The sequence below is a fragment of the Eufriesea mexicana genome, unplaced genomic scaffold (assembly GCF_001483705.2).
Source record: "Eufriesea mexicana isolate 0111107269 unplaced genomic scaffold, ASM148370v2 scaffold2917, whole genome shotgun sequence".
Classification (NCBI taxonomy): domain Eukaryota; kingdom Metazoa; phylum Arthropoda; class Insecta; order Hymenoptera; family Apidae; genus Eufriesea; species Eufriesea mexicana.
Genome location: NW_016910954.1, coordinates 392,524 through 411,930, shown reverse-complemented (window position 1 = coordinate 411,930; position 19,407 = coordinate 392,524). Strand labels below are relative to the sequence as shown.

At 53.8% G+C, this 19,407-nt stretch overlaps 1 protein-coding gene across 2 annotated transcripts in view; it reads left to right on the top strand.

Annotated features, from left to right (window-relative positions):
• The window catches only part of LOC108550592 (homeobox protein caupolican), a 67,810-nt gene extending 48,452 nt beyond the window's left edge, over positions 1-19,358 (top strand). For both annotated transcript variants that reach the window (XM_017904355.1, XM_017904356.1), the window contains exons 5-7: positions 3,497-4,475; positions 4,607-4,688; positions 16,358-19,358. In XM_017904355.1, coding sequence (XP_017759844.1) covers positions 3,497-4,475; positions 4,607-4,646 — 1,019 coding nt within the window. In that variant the 3' untranslated portion in view covers positions 4,647-4,688; positions 16,358-19,358. The remainder of the gene's footprint in view (positions 1-3,496; positions 4,476-4,606; positions 4,689-16,357) is intronic.
• Positions 19,359-19,407: the final 49 nt, after the last annotated feature.

Genomic DNA, 19,407 nt, shown 5'->3' with positions numbered 1-19,407 from the left:
ACTCCGTCAGGTTACGTCAATGGTAACACACGCGTTACATTGTTCGCGGAATGTACATTGTCCGAGTTAGCCTGATCAGGTACCATTGAACTCGGTATCGACGTCTTGGAATATCATCGTCATCAGGTATCACCTGAATACACAGACAACGATAATATCCTGCTTAATAACTATATAGCGTATATAGTGTGTTCGAGAGAAGAAGGCACACACAGCTGATTAACTGCACTGACACTTCCATCATCACAGACAGTGACTACTATTGGTCAAAGATGGCGACGAGGATCATTGGTTACCGTTTTCAATCAAAGGAGTTAATCAGTCGCGGAAATGTAAACACGCTGGGCCTTCTTCTCTCGAACGCGCAATATACGTCTCGAGACCCGTAGATGCGCCTACTTACGCGCTAATAATAACGCGATTGGAAAAATTCTGGAATCCGCATCAGCGAAAGGATACTCGCCTATTTATGGTATTCATAGCGTGACGCGAAATTCCGCCGTTCTCCGAAAACATCTGGTTTCCTTCTGCAGCCTGTTTTCCGAATTCCAACGACCCGTCGTCCTCGCGCGCGAATCCGACGGCGTGTTTTCCACTGGCGTAGCGGAAGAAGAAGCGGATCGTCGTAGTGGCGGGAGTTGGAAAGTGGCGCTAGGTGCTGGTCGTTTGTCCCGGGCAGCCTGTAAATTCGATTACCGACCTGGAGTAGTCGGTGGACGGCGCTGAAATCGTGGAGTCGTTGCAGCTCGCCCCCCGGCGTCGTGCAGGCCGACGCCCGTGCCCGATAGGCTACTTATTCAGGCATTTTGCCCAACGGCCGGAAACGGCGAGTTAGAAATTCGCTGCGAAACCGGCCGTGTGTCGGGCTCTATATCGCGGAGGCGGACATAATGGTTCACATGTGGGTAAACACAGTGACGGGTTGCGGGTTGCCGCGCAAAGAGATTAATGGCCTTCGGTTTGGTCCCCTGGTGGACCGGCGGCCCGGTCCGTCGGTATTGGTGCGCGCGCGCGCCCTCCTCGCGTACACTTTCACCGCACACACGATTCGCGCGTATATGGGAGACGTACGTGGACGTAGAGGACGCGTGTTCTCGCGAACGCGTATGGATCGACGGTGGTGTGGATGTGGCGCGCGCGCTCGCGCACACGTTCGTCTCCCTAAGCGTGCCTCTGTGGATGTAGAGGCGGAGGGTGCGCCCGGGCTGAGTAGCCATCCGTAGGACCATATACACTCCGTGCCACGGGCTCCAATATATACAGAGTGGATGTATATAGATACACGACGGAGTGGTGGTTTGAGGCACGGTGATGTATCGGCGCCCGCGGCGAGACGAATGGTACGGACCCTCCTATGGCCACCATTACCCCACCGCACATTGGCCAATATCGGCCCTCTCTGTCCCTCGCGTCCTCTCTGCCTCGCTGCTTGTCCTCTGTCCGCCGCCCTCTGCTTTGTCGCTTCCTCTCCTCTCGGCTGTTCTATCTCCCTCTCTCTCTCTCTCTCTCTGTGGCCCTCAGTAGGGCTCCCTTCGATTCGGGACATTTAGGTGTCGCGTTGTCGAGGCGCGTCACGCGCGTCCCGTGATGCCTCGTAATTTTAAGGGACCGCGCGGGAAATATCGAAATCCGGGGCGAGAGGGATAGAGCTGCACGAGAGCGATTTGTTTTCTATTCCCGACTTGGTCGGGTGGCGCACGGTTCCTTCGGGCCAGTGGTGATTTGCGAGCGAGTATGAATATTATCCGAGTCGTTTCTCTTCGCTCGGCTGGATGTCGACAGCGAAGGAATCGTCATGGCGAAACGTGGAAAGCCTGGGCAGAAGGTATTCGCTCGCGTGCGTTATGGCTTTTGCCCCGTTCCGCGGCGTTCCACGCCTATGAATGTCGAAAGCGGTTTCCGTATCGCTGGGCCTTGGATACGGCGGGTAGTAGGAGGATACGGTGTGTAGCGGGTGGAACGAGACGGCCGCAAGGTTGGCCAGGAAGTTTGCTAAATTCAAGAGAGCCCTCATGAATTTCCATGCCAAACGTCGAAGGGAAGAGGTCACTCGAGAGCACGAGCACACGAGGGCTGCTGCTGCTACGGTCTGGCCTGTTGTAAGATACTCCCGACGAGTGGTCCACTTCATTTTTTCTTTTCCTCTTTATTTTTTCTTCTCTTTCCTTCTCCTTTTTTTCTTTTTATCGGAGTGCGTCAACAGCAACAGGCTATCTTTATCGTAGTTGGAAGATAGGTAGGTAGCCGTGAATGACGAGGATAGAAATTTTGGAATAAAAAGGACGAGTACGCGATCGGTGCTGTCCGAGATGAAGAGTCGCGAAGGGCAGCGCGAAGATTACGAGATTAACGTCTGATAAAAGGGGGTCAAAAGTTAAAGAGCCACTTGTGGACTCGACGGTGTGGTATCTATTTAGTTGGCCCATAAGGTTCCCTTTATAAGGGGGCGCGCACGCACCCTAAACCTAAACTCTCCGTTTCTGCGTGTCGCTGTCTCTCTCGGTCCCGTCCCTTCGGCCATCTATCCGTCCATTTCTGTTGCCCTCGCGCGGGGGGAGCGGCCCCTTCTAGCTTGGGAATTATCGCTTGACGACCCATCAAGTAAACCCTCTGCCGACTCATTCGAACCTCTTAATGAAATTCTCACCCCTGACTGACTGGCTGGCTTGGCTCGATGGTTGGATGGCTGGCTGGCTGGCTGGCTGGCTGGCTGGCTAGCTGGCAGACGCTTGGGACGATCCTAGAGTGCCCCGAGAGAGCGACTGGAGAGGGGGAGAGGAAGAGAGCGACGGAGATAGGAAGGAAAGACAGAGGGAAAGGGAGAATGGATACAGCTTCCCTATTTTCCCTCCCGGTGTTCTCTGCCTCGAGGGGGAACTAAAATCTCTCGCGCCTCAAAGTGGTTGAAGGCTTCGCTCCCTTTTTTTCACAGCATCCCTTACAGCTTAACCGTATAAGGGTTCAAGGGAGACTCCGATACGTTTCTCCCGGCGTCGTCGACCCCTCGCTACCCGGAGAGCCCGATATATAGCATACCGTCCGACTCGCGTAGATCTCGCTTTCACACCAGGGATTATAAACCATTAATTCCGACATCGCGTCCAGACCGAATAACGAGAGGGGGGCCCGCGTGCCCGTAATGCGATGCCGTTGACCGTACCTACTGAATTTTCTATCGGTTCCGGTGGAAAGGAAAACGCTCACCATCCCACTTTCTCTCCCGCTTTTCCACGCGTATCTACTCCACTCTCGGAGCGCAGGGGGGAAGTTTTACGAGCTATTAAGTTCGCTTTTACTCCGTGTATATATATATATAAAATATATATATATATACTTAGCACTCGCGGTATTCGCGTTTATAAGCAGTAGAGGGAACGGTTTGCCCGGTGGCGAGACGATGCACTGGCGCAAGCGGCGCAGCGTCGCGTCGGCCATCGAAGCTCAACGGGCAATTTACTAAATTGACGCGCGCGCGGGCGCTTGGCTCTGTTTGCAGAACCGATGAGGCACGTGAAAGCGGAGCACTTGCAGCACGACAAGGACCTGGACGAGGAGGACGACCTCGATCTCGAGGAGGACCCCCGACGGGGAGAGCATCCCTTTCACCACGCGATGCAGCACCACCACCATCATCACCAAGGATACGCCGCGGAGGACCACCTCAAGGACGAGGGGATCAAGTCCGACTGCAGCGCGGCCGGTGTCCCCATCCCGGCGACGAAGCCGAAAATTTGGTCGCTGGCGGACACGGCCGCCTGCAAGACTCCACCGCCACCCACGCATCCTCACCATCAACAGTACCATCATCTTCATCATCAACAGCACTACGGGCAGCAGCAGCATCACCTGTCCAATCAGGCGCACCACCATCACTCGCAGCAACCTTGGCTCGGTTCCGGTAGCGGCGGAGGCGGCGCTGGGGCCGGAGGTGGAAACCTGAGCTCGTTCGCGTTGCCCTCGTCCGCGTCCATGAGCCCATCCGCGGCGGCCACCGCGCCGTACTCGAGCGCTGCCACGAGGTACGGCGGTTTCCTCTCGTCCTCGTCCGGTGGTCAGCTCCATTACAACCCGAACTCGTCTTCCGGGTCGAGCTCGAGCGCGTCCTCCTCGGCGGCGGCGGGGTTTCCCGAGGTTGGTACGGACACTCCACCCCAGACACCGCCCAACATGAAGGTGGCTACACCGAATGGAGTGATCCAGGCACCACCGGGCGGTTACTGCACTGGTGGCAACGGCAACGCAACGACCAACGGTAATCCCAACCCGTACGGGCCCAGTCACCCGGCAGCCGGCGGCTATCTGTCCACCAGTTCCGGCTCGGCCAGCAGCGGTTCCTCCTTCAGCTCCAGGCTGCAGGCGTCCCCTCACAAAGACTTCTCCCCGGCGGGACAGAACTCCATTCTGCACCAGCATCAGACCACTGCCAGCCTACCGCCCACGGAGGCCACCACTGCGTTCAAACCGTTCTACAAGGGGTAGGTAGTATATCCGGGGAACCGCGTTTCCCGGCTTCGATCGCGCGCGTTTGACCGCAGATAATTAACCGATGGATTCGCAGCACAGTGTCCGTGACAATGGTAACGTTCCCAATCGCCCGTTGTTTCAGCTCGCAGTCCATGGGTAGCGGATTCGTGTCGCCGGTCTAAGGCACTCTGGATCGACTCCGGATCACCGTCGCGTTCCTCCAGGTGAGTGAAACTTTCCTCCACGCCGTCCGTTCCAAGCTTCCATCTTTTCCTCACGCGCGGAGGAGATGTCGCGGATGAATCACGATGCTCGATCGCGAGGGGGGAAAAAGAGGACCCCGCATTCCCGTGTCTAGGGGGAATTCTCGATGACAAATCGCGAGTACACGGTGGACGTTAATCGCGGTGGCGCGTGAGTTGCGACGAGGTGCGATCGTAATTCATCTCGCGGCTGGCGAAAAAAGGAAACCGAGGACACGACGACGACGACACGGGGTACACGGGCGCTTAATCGGTTTGCAAATCGGCGGAATGGCGCGTCCGGTCCGCGAGACTCGCGAGGTTTCCGCGGTACGCGGCTGGGAAATCGATAAGAAATTAATATCCGACGCGTGGATTGGTCGTTTAGGGTTGGCCTCTCTGCCGTTGAAATAATAATGGGCATCGGGTATCGAGCCGGGCTCGGCCGGTGAACGGAATGGGCGAGTACGAGCGGGAAGCGGAGAAAGAAAACGGGAGAGGAGAGAGGCTATCGCCACCTCCTTGACAGTGACAAATGGACGGAGATTTCAATCAGTGAATGGAATCACCACTGGCTGGCCGCGTCTTTCTCTCGCGCACGGCCCACCGCGTTATGGCCACGCTCTTCCGAATGCGTGTTTGCCCGTGTGCGCCGCTGGAACACACCGGTACTCTCTCGGGCACACCTCAACCTGTCGCGTCGCTGACTGAACGACCGCACGGTCCACTCGCGTACTATCCTCTCGCCGGTCGAACGCAGGAATAAGACGAGCATTCGGAAATCCTGGAACGCGACGAGGGTCCGGAATAGTATGCTTCGCGAGGGTCTGTGGGAACTCGGAGATTCCACGTACCTGTCGTTTATTCCATTCGACGCGGGCGTCGCGTTCACGCTTATTAGCGTCTCGGTAGTGATCAGAGGCGGGCCTGGTAATTTTTAAAAGGAACCGAAGGCACGCGTTGTCGAAGGCAGTTCGTAGGTTCGACGAAACCAGTTCTCGAACGATTAAGTCGCTTATCCTTCCTCCTCCGCAGTGATTCATCGCTTTCGTCGGCCCCGGCCGCGTACGAGTAACGCCGTAGATAAATAAGGAACGCTGAAATTAGACGGATATATCCATCCTCGCTGTGCAAGCGTTATCTCTCGACGTCTCGCTAATAGAAAGAAGAGATAGAGAAACGGTACCGCGCGCCGCGTGCAGAGGGGTACCCACGGTCGTTCGCTCGCGAGGCATTCGCCGGGGCCCGATTCTTTTCTGGCTCCTTTCGTCGCGTATTTCGAAGGTATCGCTCCCTCCAAGGTTATCTGATTCGTCGACGTTGTAAACACGTCGGGGACCAGTTTTTTGAAAAACGAAGAGAGAGGAGACAAAAGTGGAAAGACGAAACAAGCCATTACAGATCGGAATCTCGGCACGAAAGGAACAATCAATTACACCGTCCCGATGAAAATCCCTGCCTGTGTTCGTCGACGCTTTAATAATTCTGCCATCGCGAGGGATCGGAGCACGTCGGTCGTGCCGAGGGCGCACGGGCAGGCATATCAATTAGCGTCGGATCATTCGTTTCGCTCTAAACGAGCAACTTTCCCGCATTATTCACCGGGATAGAGAGAAGACGGGTCGGGAGGACGAAAACGCGAAAGCGACGAGCGGAGAGCGGAGCGAAGGAACGACGACTGGGCCCCGAGGTGCAACGAAGAGGGCACACGCGGCGGTCCTCTTCCTCTTCCTCTTGGCCCGGTCGTCTTCGCCTCGTAGTTTGACCAAGCGAAGGAGAAGTCGAGGTGGAAAGAGCAAGACTGACAACGGCGCTGAACGGAGAGGGCCCGAGGAGAGAGAGAGATACGCTAGGTTCGAAAGGAACCGGGTGTTAGCCGGTACTCTTATCGCGTGGCGATCTGATCCTAATTTATAGCCGCGTCCCAAATAAACTAGTTTTCGCTGTCGTCACCTCGGCCCTCTCCCCTCCAGCCCGCCCCTCGCCGGCCGCGGACCAGGGGACCTTTTGGGCCTCGTGGCGTCTGGACGCTTATAACGCTCCTCTCGCGTCCGAAACACCGAGCTCTCTCCCTTCTCGCTGCGCCCCTCGCACCCGTGCCCTGCCTCCCAGGCTATGGCTACAGGGAGCCAGGTATACGTATAAGCTCTAGATCGTACGAGAGAGTGCCTCTTGTTGCACCTACCTGCCCCGGCACCTTTCCCTTCCTTTTTTCGCCTCCGCGTGTTCCTCTTCTCGGAGCTGCGACGGACAGCGAGGGATGGAAGGGAACGGTGAAGGGCACGGAAGGAAGGAAGAGGAGATATCGAGTTAAGTGGCGCCGCGTGCAACGGAGACGCGAAACACCGTCGACACCCGTGGCCTATAATTGCCAATTAGCGTGGGGATATTTAATTGCCATTAGGCTGGGTGGTGAACTCCCGATCCGGGTCCGCAGGGCCCCTCGGCCTAGCCTCTAACGACGCGATGGCCGCGCGCCCCCTTCCGGCCGCGATATTTACACGATCGCGCGGGGATCTGCATAAAACTCGCGACCACCGAGCGACCGTCGCGTCGGTTGTCTACGGCCTCCGCGGACGCGACGGGATAGCCGATCTTTTTAACGGCCACGAGATTCCGGGAGGATTCAGGTGTCTCCTCGATAAATCCTGCAGGGACGTCGTCGCGATTCCTCCACTCCCTCTTCGTGTTCTCCGAGATCCTCGCGAGAAACTGCTGCCGCCACCGCACGGATTCTTCTTTCCTGCTTCTTCTTCTTCTTCTTCTTCGTTCGTTCGTTCGTTCGTGGTTCTTCCTCGTCTTGCTTCGCTAGAGAAGAGGCCATCGCGCGTTTCTGGAATTCCCAACAGGCGTTTCACACCGTTCCACCGCCGGGACGCCATCGAGAGCGCGTCCTTCTTTGTCCTCGACCCCCATTTTTGCCCGGGATACCAGTGCGTGCCGATGAATGCGCGATCGTGCACCCGACTTTATTACACCGCGACGTAGATCCTGAGATCCTCAGGGACGAAACGGTAGCCACGGATTTACGTCCAGCCCGACGGCCGTACGCCTCTGCCTCCTTGCTACCTGGGTAACCGGAGAACCTGCTAAAACCTCCCCGGTCTCACCGTTCCTCGTCCACCGGGATCGTTGTAGACGTTTGCAAATTCGTCGCGGATAGAAGGGGACCTGCCATTCCCGGGGAGTAGGTGCGTCCGATCTCGGCATGTCTTCGAGGACGTTGTAAATGCTCCTCGTTGCTTAGAGAAGTGACTCACGGGTAGAATTTCGTAACGGAAAGGCTTCGAGGTGTCTGCCGATAATAAGACGAAGTATACTATTTTCTCTGTCAATCGGTATAGGGATACTTGGACTGCGTCATCCTGCGAGGAATTCGCTCCCTGGCGTCAGGACTGTCAATTGAGTTTTCCGCTCTCGTTTGTCGATCATAAGACAAAGCATATACCTATTTTTTCTATCAATCGCGAGTCTTTTGCGTCGGTAGACTCTGTAGGGACACTAGGACTGGGAAACGGAGCTCGCAACTGCGACATCCTGCGAATAATTGGCACCCCGGTGCAAAGACTGTCAACTGAGTTTTCCACTTTCATTTGCCGAGAGTAAAACAAAGCTTATACCTATTTTCTCTATCAATCGCAAGTCTTCGTCAACGGTAGACACTATAGAGGTACTTGGACTGGGGAACGGAGCTCGCAGCTGCGTCATCCTGCGAGCAATTCGCACTCCGGCATCAGGACTGTCAATTGAGTTTTCCGCTTTCATTTGCTGATAATAAGTCAAAGCATATACCTATTTTCTCTATCAGTTGCGAGTGTTTGTCGCCAGTATAGAGACACTGGACTAGGAAACGGAGCTCACTGCTGCGTCATTCTGCGAGGAATCCGATCCCCGACATCTTAGGACTGTCAATTAAGTTTTCCGCTCTCGTTTGTCGATAATAGGACAAGCATTGTTCGCGATTGCGGGGTTTACCTGCGGACAACCCCGCCGTACTCCGAGCTTATGCTTTATATCGACCTTGAATGCCGATAGGACCTGTTTCCTCTATGAATCGCGAGTTTTCGTCGTCGATTGACACAATGTAGACACTTGGACTGGGAAACGGTGCTCGCAGCTGCGTCCTCCTGCGCGCAATTCGCTCCCCGGCACCGGGACTGCGGACTGAGTTTTCCGCTCTCATAAAAGACTTGTTACCCATGATGAAACACCATGGCCGAGATTCCTTCCAAGAAAACCGTTCGCGCTGTTTTCCTCGCGCTTACCGGCAGAATTTCTAATTACATTGCCGCGCCGGCAATTAATCGCGTGCGATCTCCCCCGGAAATTGGGCTGCCACCGGTCGTTAATACGGTCGTCGGCAGCAGTCGAGTGTTGTAATTATACAATTAAACAACGAGCAACATCGCCAGGCCCGGAGTCACTTCCCCGATGCACCCCGTACCTTCTATTATCAGCCGGTTATGCCTAGCACGATCTCGCGGAAAACACGTCGACGTCCGCGTCCGGTAATTTCTACGGGTCTAATACGCGATCGTACGAGGATCAATTTTATAATCAACGTAATTTCACGCTCGTTCCCGACCCGGCATGCAAAGTAACATGGCCGCGGGACAGATAGCGCGGTGACGCGTAATTAATCGCGTTTTCCATCGTGCTCGTCCCGCCTTTTCCTCCGCGAAGGCCTGTGTTCCTGGGCGCAACGACACGACGCGCTTGTTGGAAAATTCGCGCCTTATCGTCGCCCCGGATCGTCCGCGTCGGGCTTCCTCCTCCGTCGTCTTCGCGGTTGACGCACGTGTCGATTTCACGGGTTTCGCGATGACCCTACTCCGCTTCGCGGTGCAACCACGCGCGTTGTCTTCGGAGGCTGGAGCTGATCGTCGCGATTGCGCGTAAATTACCAACCGTGTGTCTCCTCCGGAGAAGGAACACTCTCTACCGTGAGATCTTAATCCGGCTTATCCGACGATCTTACCCCTGCCATCCAGATGCCACGCTAGAGGATGCCCGAGGGCACGAGGGGCTGTTCCATCGCTGGAAATGGTAAAATTCGGAGATACGGGTCACGCGTATCATCCGTGAGTTCTTCGGGGTTGATGTACACCCGAGGGTGTCGAGGAGATATCGAACGGATCGATCGGTGACATCGTTCGGGTGCAAACGTGTGTATGTCAAACGTAGACTATCGGGGAAACTGGCTAGACGCGGGTCTGCAAGCGAGTAGATCAAAGACACAGCCTGTGGTCACCTGGTCCTGTTTCCCATGCGTGCTTATACCTGTTTAATCGACCCAGTTCCTGGCCAGTAGATGAGGTAGAAGCAGAACACGCATGGACATTTACGCTAACCGCTACACGGTTACCGGGAGTCCTGCAATTTCTACTCGGCTTCTATTTTTGTCCGCTTTTGCAACATAGCAATGAATCGAAGTCTACCTGAACGATCACCTCGATCATCGGCGTAATCTACGATACGCGCAGCCAGAAGCTGCGAGCTTGACAGCAAATGCTTCTCGTCACGCGCTTTTTCGGAAACCACGATAGGCAGAGACACGCGCGTGTGTAGGTACGCATGTAGATACGCGTTATGCAACGTCTCTAAGTTGGCAAGTTAGAATAAAAATGCAGGAAGGATTAAACGGCTTTAATTCGCCGTTTGACAGCGTGAAATTCGAGTGAGGAGAGGAAATGGAAGATACGTTTGAGAGGTTCAGCCTGGTAGACGAGATTAACCGCGAACCGCGTTTCGTAACGTCGCTTTTCGTGTCGAAGATAATGGAGAACGGATAAACAGGTTTCTCGCGCGGGAGGGGGCGCAGGGGGCGCACCGGCGGGGGAGGAGCCGTATTAAAAGCTTCGCAATTACGAGAGGCCGATAGCGGAGGTGACGGTTCCGCTTTGGGGCCCAGGCTATCGATTCGTCGACCGGTGAAATTCCGTTTTTAGAAAGGCGAGCCGCGTGAAAGCGGATTTTCGTGCTCTTCTCCGCGCGACGGGTCGCCTAGGTGTAACGCGTAGCTTCTTTGCTCGCCGGCCCGGCCTTGTTCATGATCCCCCCCCCCCCTCCCCCCGATGCCTGTTCCGTCGTTTGAATAAACGAACCGAAGTTGCAGACTCTACATCGTGACCAGGTGTCCGATGAATTTCATATAGATGAAAAATACATGGGCCCGCTGCCTTGCCTCCCTTTGAGCGCGGGACAACCTGGCAGCGTGTCTTTATTGGACGAACAAAGTGAAACAAGAAGCGGAAGTGGGGGAGAGAAGGCTCGGTTTTGAATATACGGGGAGGCTGTGATATAGCTGGCGTTTGCGGATCAAGGGCAACATTATTGGCTTTTATTTCGGTTTCGCGTGTTTATATCGCCATTCTTCCAGCGATCGCTGATCTGCCGCTATAAACTCCGAGATGCTTCGCTTTGAAATCCGGTCGCCGAGAATAACGTAGCGAGGCTGTAAAATCAGCCGAGCGCGGACGTACAAATGTCTCGACTTGCCGAAACGACAACTCGAGATATCCGCTAGAGATAAAGAGCTCGCGCGTTCGATCGACCAGTCGATTCGAAATGGGTGCTTCCAATGGTTCACCGAGGGTAATGAATTAAGCGGAAATTGAGAAGGTTAATCAACAATTCCTACCCGGTGTTAAATACGTACAATTACGAGCTGTAGGCGGTGCAGCGAGTTTAATGGGCCCGTTGCGGCATCGATCACAGCCGTCATTAGGTGTGATAATTTACGACCTTGCTGTATTATTGCAATATCGCTGGAATAAGTCTCGTCGTCGACGGATTGACCTCGGTCAAGCGACGGAGACTTTTCTCGAAGCTTTCACCTACCTGCTGTCAATTATTTCCACGATTTGTGGAAAATAAAGAGAAGCGTGTTACGTCTCCTTCGTCAAAGTCTCCGTTGCGTTTGTAGCGTTTGGGTCGTAAGACTCCTGGAAACGTATGAGAAAGAATCAAACGGGCAGTCTATCACGCCGACCACTAATCACGCCGCAATTACCCGGTCCGATCTCTCTCGAGCGAATTTCCAAGAGAGCCACACAGCGAGTCACCGTGATGGACGGATGGCCGGGGGAGTGGCGTGTAAAAAGTCGCATGGAGGCAGAGGATACACGCGAGAAAGCGCGTTCAAACGGTGGTCGGACCTCCTCGAACGACTTGTCGCGTAATCGCGCGGCATTTGTCATCCGGTTTCGCGTCATTTCGGTTTACGCGCTCGGCGAGGAACCGGCGGGCGAGCGGAATAAAGAGAGGCGCGGCCGGGACGACGGATAGCCCGTGGCGCTTTGAAATATTCGTCGGACGGCATCGGGCCATTGTCGCGCCGTTGAAACGTCCAACAAATGGGTACACAGCGTCTCGTTTAATCGAAGCCCGCGGGCCCCGCGGCAAAAATTACCGCGGGTGGGTACACGCCGCGTGAGTCCGAATAATTGTTTTCCCGGGTGCTTGCTAATTCTAATCGAGTGGATGTTCCCGTCGTTTGCCGCTGGAATTTCGATGCTCTCCCTTTTCTATACCTCCGCGCGAATCGCTCGTCGCTCAAGGCCGCCGCGACGCGGACCCCCCACCACTTTTTCGCTCTGTCTACTTTGTCGTCCGGCCACTTTCTTTTCCTCCACGTCGCTGCGTATCGGCATTACGTGCCTTCGTCTTTTGTCCCGTACATCGCGGGTATTAACTCGTACACGCGTAGCTGCGTATCCTTTCTTTCGTTATACCTCTGCTGCACATTGGACTGTGTCATTCGTGGCCTTTTACCTTTAAATATCCGACCAATTATATCGTGACGAGATAGACTCTAGGATGGGTTAGAATTTCGACTAGGATTTTAGAGTTTTAACTTTAATTTTAAATTCCGTGGTTCACGAATTCTGGAAGGTGGAAGAATTTTTTAGAGGTCAGGTTTGAATAGCAATCTACCGAGCTGATAGCAAGGGTCGTGTTCCTGGACGCGATCCGGCTTCCAGCAATTTTTCTCCCGACTCGAAGAGGAGGCCCGATGTTGGCGGCGGTGTCGCGACCTCCGGTGTATATCGCCCCCGTTTCGAGTACCCTTAGCCGAGAAGCGGCGGCATTCCATCCGGAGCGTGCACGGAGTGTCCGCTCGGCGGAGGCGGCGGCAGCAGCGAGGCGGAGGAGCGTGCTATCGGCCGCGGTGATCGTGGCAGCGCACGTACACCGTACTTGTTCTCTAGGTGAGACACGGTAATCGCGTATCGATAGTCGCATGCCGTGTAAAACGTCGATCCGCCGCGACTCTGGCATACATAACGCTCCTCTAACGGCCGTGATATATTCCAGACGGTTTTTCCGCCGCGTTCACGATCCCCTTATTTCCATCGCGACGCTTATTTTCGCTACACGTCCGTACCTTCGATTCCGATGTTCGTTGTCACCGTTGTAAATTGCTTTCATTTTCGCTGAATAATCGAGCTGCAAAGGGTATACGTGAAATATTCGACGTTCACCGATGAGCACGGACGAAAAGGAAATGGCGTCCGCGCCGCGCGAAGCCGTTCAGCCGCGGGGAATTAATTTAATCAAGCGGTGCACCGGCCATAGTAAATGAGACATTTTTACCGATCGTTTACGAGGATCCCGGGGCAATCCAGCGACTCGCTTCGCATCGACAGTCGCATTTCGATGGCGGAGGAATGCCACCGGAGCTTCTCCCGATCGAACATCCGAGGCGATATAATTGGCAAGGTTCCGCTGAATCCTGCGGAACGAGACGATACCGTCGTTCGATCGAACGATCCGCTCCCTGTGCAGCTCTGGATTTCGCGTTTGAACGGGAGGAGTGGTTGGATCGGGAACGGCCGAGTCCGGGATGCCAAGATGTCTGCAGCTGTGCACGCCCCTGATTTCCTCGACAATCGGATGCCAGTGATTTTCGGCATTCGAGCCGGGGAACCACGATCGGAATGTACTCGGGAGCTGTCGTTACGTATGCAAATTCGTCGACCGGGGTTAGAAGATGGAAGTCGGCTCGAAGAATTCTTACGTAACGCAGACATAGAGCAGAGCTTGAATTATTTCGACCCGCGAACCGGCTTCGACCTCGGTTCCTTGACCTCTTCTTTGGAAGTCGGCTCGAAGAATTCTTACGTAACGCAGACATAGAGCAGAGCTTGAATTATTTCGACCTCGGTTCCTTGACCTCTTCTCGTACTTTGACGAGTCTGACTCGTGACGAAGATATTGGGCCAAACGTCAATATCACGAGCCAGACACGTGAACAGAAAGTCGATCCAAACATGCATGTCACGAGCTAGACACGTGAACAGAAAATTAGCCCAAACGTAAACATCACGAGCCAGGCTCGTGGACATGTAACACTGTAGCGACCATCATTCTTACCCTTGCCAATAGATGTCGTCCAACTTCCTATATATATTTTCCTATACATATAACTTCTAGATATTACAATAGTATCCCTGTCTAAAGTAGGGCCTGCTAGAAAAGGCTTACCGATGAGTCAGTAAGATGGGCCTTACTATCGGACCCAGGACGAAAATCGCATCCCTTCTTTTTCCTTATGTCCCTTCTAGCATCATCCCCACATAGAGGATATACCTGCGATCAGCTGACTTGAATAACCATGGGAAAGGATCCCCTACAACGCATATTTGCATTTCGGCTCGTATTCGAGTATCAGTCTGATCTATTTATCGCGCATTGATGCCTACCATTTGGGCCCAGAGCTAAGTGGCACGGGAATGGGTAAATTAATTTCTTTCTGACTGATGGACAAGCAGGGTGTCAGCTTTTCGTCACACACGACGAATCTATTACAAGGTACCACCGATACTTGGACCAACCTCGACGTCTCTCTAATGCCTGTCTCTAGCCGAGGTAGCCATTAATCGATAGACAGAAGCTACCTAGACTCTCAGCTCACTCGAGGTGAACGGAGGACCCGATGCGCGGACATTTTCGGACGGAAACGCGAGTCGAATCTCATCGAAACGGACCACCCCTAGGTCCCATATACTCGCGCGTAATCCCGTTAATCGCGCTGCGACGATAACCAAGCAGCAGCGCCACACAGGGAACCGGTACACAGGGAACCGTGTGACGACGTCCACGTCGGCGTGTGTGTCGCGGAAGAAGGTAAAGAGAAGCCTAGGGCCCTCGGTATCGGGTCCAACGATCGTTGTGTGAGGCGGCGCGCGCGCGCGCGAGCTCGAGAGAGAGAGAGAGAGAGCACACCACTTGTCTACCAGGTGAGACACACGGTAATCGCGTATCGATAGCCGGCCACGACGTATATTGCTCCGATCCACCGCAACGCCGACGTGTATTGCTGCCCGCTAATAGTTAACTATGATCTTACAAGCCGTTTACATCCAGCCCATCTGGCCGCGGTTGCGAAAAGCTGCGGAGCTCGCCTTCTGCCGGAACCCTCGCCTTCGTTGCCAGCCGGATCAGCTTGGTAAATTCTTTTCGTGTTGCTGCTTCGTTGTTTGGTGTTATGGAAAATTGGGTGCACGGTGGTGGTTACGATACTGTGGGTTTTCAGTCCGAGCACTTCCTCCGATCGCGTGGATGCAAGCAGGTGGATAGAATGATAGGCTGTGGTGCTTCTCAGCTTAGAAGTTAGGCGAGCCGACAAGACAGGAGTAATCGAGAAAAGTGGCAAGTGCTTATGGTTGTTTCACGGTTCGTTTGGTCCAGGTGCACTTGTACTTTCCGATTTTTCAATCCAAAATCTGAATAAAATAAAACTAACATCGTCTTATGAGGATTGGGAGTGGAACGTAATTGGCACGCCATAGACTTTTGACACCTTCTAGGTACCTAAGAAAAGACTACCACGGTTACCTAAAATTCTAGCTTCCTTGTTAGGATACCCACGAGATCTCTCTACCCCAAAATTACCGTACGGACTAGCCAACAGCACATGCTACAACACGGACAAGTACGCCACTAGACTCGCATGGCGATCTCGTTGAGACAGGGTAGTGGTGTTAGCGATAGCCGCACACGAGGTGCCACGGAGTGGACGCAGCTCGGTGGCGACGTAACCGCTGTGGTAATAGTCCAGTTACGAGCATACAAACGATATTTTCGCTAGTCTTATGCTGGTAGTGGACGCAGACCGGTTAACCTGGTCATAGACGGCTGTCTAATTGCGAGTGTCGCGATTGTCGTTGTTATCGAGCTCGCCTAGGGATCCGGGAACGATTTCAGAGGCTGACCCTAATCGCGCTATAGACGTTATTCGATTCCCGTGTTTGAGGCGAGTGCCTATCGATTCGGGAAATTTGGGGAAAAATTGGCAAATCCTCGCAAACTCGTTCGCAGTATCACCTTCTATCCGGGACATAGCGCGAAGGTGAATTTTTATTCGCAGAAATTCCAGAAAATGGTGGATGCACACCGCGAGTCTTCCATATTTCAACGTGTCATTCAATCTCGATCAATCATCCGACACCGTCAGACCTGTTTCAACTATACTCGCGATGCTCCCATTCACCTGGCCCGCGTCTCCATACCGATTTATTCGCGTGGTTTGCCGAAAATTAGAGATTCTTTAAGGTCCATCGCGTATATGTACCTCGGCGACGCGTAAGAGAAACGAAACAAGATGGCGGCGCCGCAGCTAAGACTATCCTCGTCTCTGTCTGTTGCAGGATCGTACGAAGGACGCCAGGGGCCCGCGACCGGACTGTAAATACGCGCCGCTGAGAGGTCCTGGGATTTACTAGCGTGATCTCGGCTCCAAGAGGAGAGGGCGGAACCAGGAAGAAGAAGAAGAAGGAAGACGCGAGAAGAGGCAGATGGAACGGAAGGCGAGGCCCTGGATGCAAAGAAACGAAGAGGAGAGAGAGGATCCTTCCGAACGGGAGGATGAAAAGGAGCACTGGGGTTCGTCCTTGAGATACATAAATCGTCCCCGTGCCTCGCAAGGTGCGACTGCGAAAGACGAATGGGGTTGGCCGCGGCGTGCACGCGCGCGCTCGCGCGCCAGTCGGGTCGGCTTAGAGGAGCTTTAGGAATTAGAGGAATTACGTGGAAGTGCCTGCTTACGCACGAGTACGTGAGGGAAGAAGACGGTGCCGTTAGGAGGAAGAGATAGTCGCGAAGAGGAGAGACGTGCACCGAATAGTACACGCCTGAGACGTTCGTGTAAGTTTGGCCATTTCGGGACGCCATTTTCTTCTTCGACGACAGGCCGCCCGGTGTTTTGACGTTGGGGTCGTGCAGCAGAGTGGAGAAGAGTTCGATGCGCGAAACATCGTCCAAGTTACCTCGTTTCACGCGCTCGAGGCTTTCCTTAGTCAAAGCAATTAATTCTTCGTGGCCGATCGTTCCGCGCGTTTCGCCGGTTTGCCATTCTGTAAATAGAAAGAATCATGGCCGCTGCGCGTGATTCGTTCGCGACCCAAACTGGGACCGGTAACGCGTCCGGGATCGGTCGTCGCGTCTGTATATAAATCGCGTGGACAGAGGAACAGAGAGGCTGTTCGCTCCGGGACACTTCTCGTTCTTCGTCCGTCTGTATCTGTTCACCGAACATCGCGGATCTTGCCGATTCCAGGAGCCAAGAACCCGCGAACTACACACGGGCAACGTGCAAAGTAGCAGCCGAGGAGTGAGTCTGTTCGAAGGTCGATCGAGATCCGACCGAGAAGCCGCGTTTCGTGGGCCTGACGAGTCCGTGACATGGCGTCCTCGAGGTTCGGATCGCGGAGATCGATCGACGAGATATTACGAAGATAAAACGAGGAACCCTCGTACCCCGGGGAGGTCTCTGGATCCTTCGACCTAGTCGCGTGACGACGACGGAGGAAGAAGAGGAGGGGGAATCGCACAGGCGCTACTCTATCCTTAACCTACCAGTAAACTCTTTAATTAAACTCCCGATGGGATATTCTCGTGTACGCGAACACGCGGTTCGCACGGACAGTGGGCTGGCCGAGTGAAAGCTGGATCGTCGGAAAATTCGTCGAGGTGTGGTCGAGTGGACTGCGTAGTATCGGTCCGCGCGCTGCCACGGTTCTAAGTTACGGATAGCGGAAGTGGAGAGCCGCGTCCGCGAGTGCAGTCCTCGTGGTACCGATAGACGACGCGCTTGTTCATGGAGGTTGGGTATCACGGTGCAGGAGAGAAAGAGAGAGAGAGAGAGAGGGGAGAGAATGGTAATGGCAGCGATAAACTAATTAAGAGTAAAAATTCGTCCTTTTTCGCGCGGGCACCGTGCACACCCGCGATCCATGAAGCACTTGCGGCTTGCCGGGGCCTCGCGGCGCGCGCGCGCACCACGAGAATTCGACGATGCGATAACACGCGGTCTACCTTTAATTAGCATCGTACTTCATCCTCGTTACTTTCAACCGTCTCTCTGTGCAATATATCGTTTTAGATCGTATGCTCGTTGATCGTTCAAGCCTCTCGTGATCGCGTACCCGCGAGGCGGTCAGAAGCGGACGTTTCCTCGCTCCGTGCGAGTGTGTTACGTTGTGCGTGTTGCGTGCGTGTAGCAAGTTCGATCGCGATCTCTTCGTTCTCGGTTCCTTAATTCCATCGATCTCCGTGGTCTCGCGCGGGCAAAATACCGCAGCGATCGTTGAACGAGAGAGGGTGTTCGTCCAGTCGTGTCGGTTCGGCTCGAGTCATGTCGGTCCGGAACGAGGAAGAGGAGCGAGATCGATCGTGTGCTTGGGGAGCGAGGTGCGCGGTGCTCGAGATTGTTGATATTTTTTTATATTATATGTATATCGTATAAAATCATCCCTCCTTTCGAAGAGTACGATCATTGACGGTGGTGGAATCCAGGCACGACGTGTCTGCCATGCGTACAGTGTTTCTCGGCGGTGTGTGCGTAGTGGGAAGGTTGGTGAGTGAAAGAGAGTGAGAGAGAGAGAGAGAGGGAGTGGGTACGGTGCGAAGACGAAGGGAGACTAAAAAGATAATTATAGAAATCGACTATCATTTTGTACTTCGACGCGTATTGAGCGAGTGTGAGTGCGTGTTGTCGTCGACGCTCTGCGTCGTTCGCGAGAGGGAAGAGAAGGAGAGAGCGTGGTCAATGAGTGGTAAATCGGGAGAGCGTGAGAAGGAGAGCGATGGGAGAAATTGTACATTGTTTTGTAAAGAGTACATTTATTTATATCTGTGATAATGGGCGAGGTTAAAGAGAATTAGGGAGAAAACGAGATGCAAGCGAGAGAGAAAAACGGGTTGCGACTGTGGGAGAGAGAGAGAGTGAGAGAAAGGGGAAGCGTGAATTAGTGCATTGTACGAAAAAGGAAAAAGGAAAAAAGAAAAAAAAAAGGAAACGAAGCAAGGAGAAACACTACGGTGTTGGTGTACTTGGACGAAGATGGTCGGTGCTCGTGCATTCGTTGACACGTATATCGTAATAAAGTAATTAATAGAGACTCGATCATGATTTTGTAAATAATCATCGCAGCGTGGCCAGGGGACAACACCGGGGGTCGAACGTGACGTTTTGCGAATCCAGGCGAAAAATGAAAAAAAAATCAATAAATAAAATAAAATAAAATAAAATAAAACGTAAACGAAGAAATCGTAAGGGTAGAATGAAAGAGAACGAGAGAGAGAGAGGTAGGGATAATAAGAATTTTACGTGTTTCTCACACACGACCGCACCCTCGACACACGAAAAAAATGGGAGGGAGAGAGAGAGAGAGAGAGAGAGAGAGAGAGAGAGAGAGAG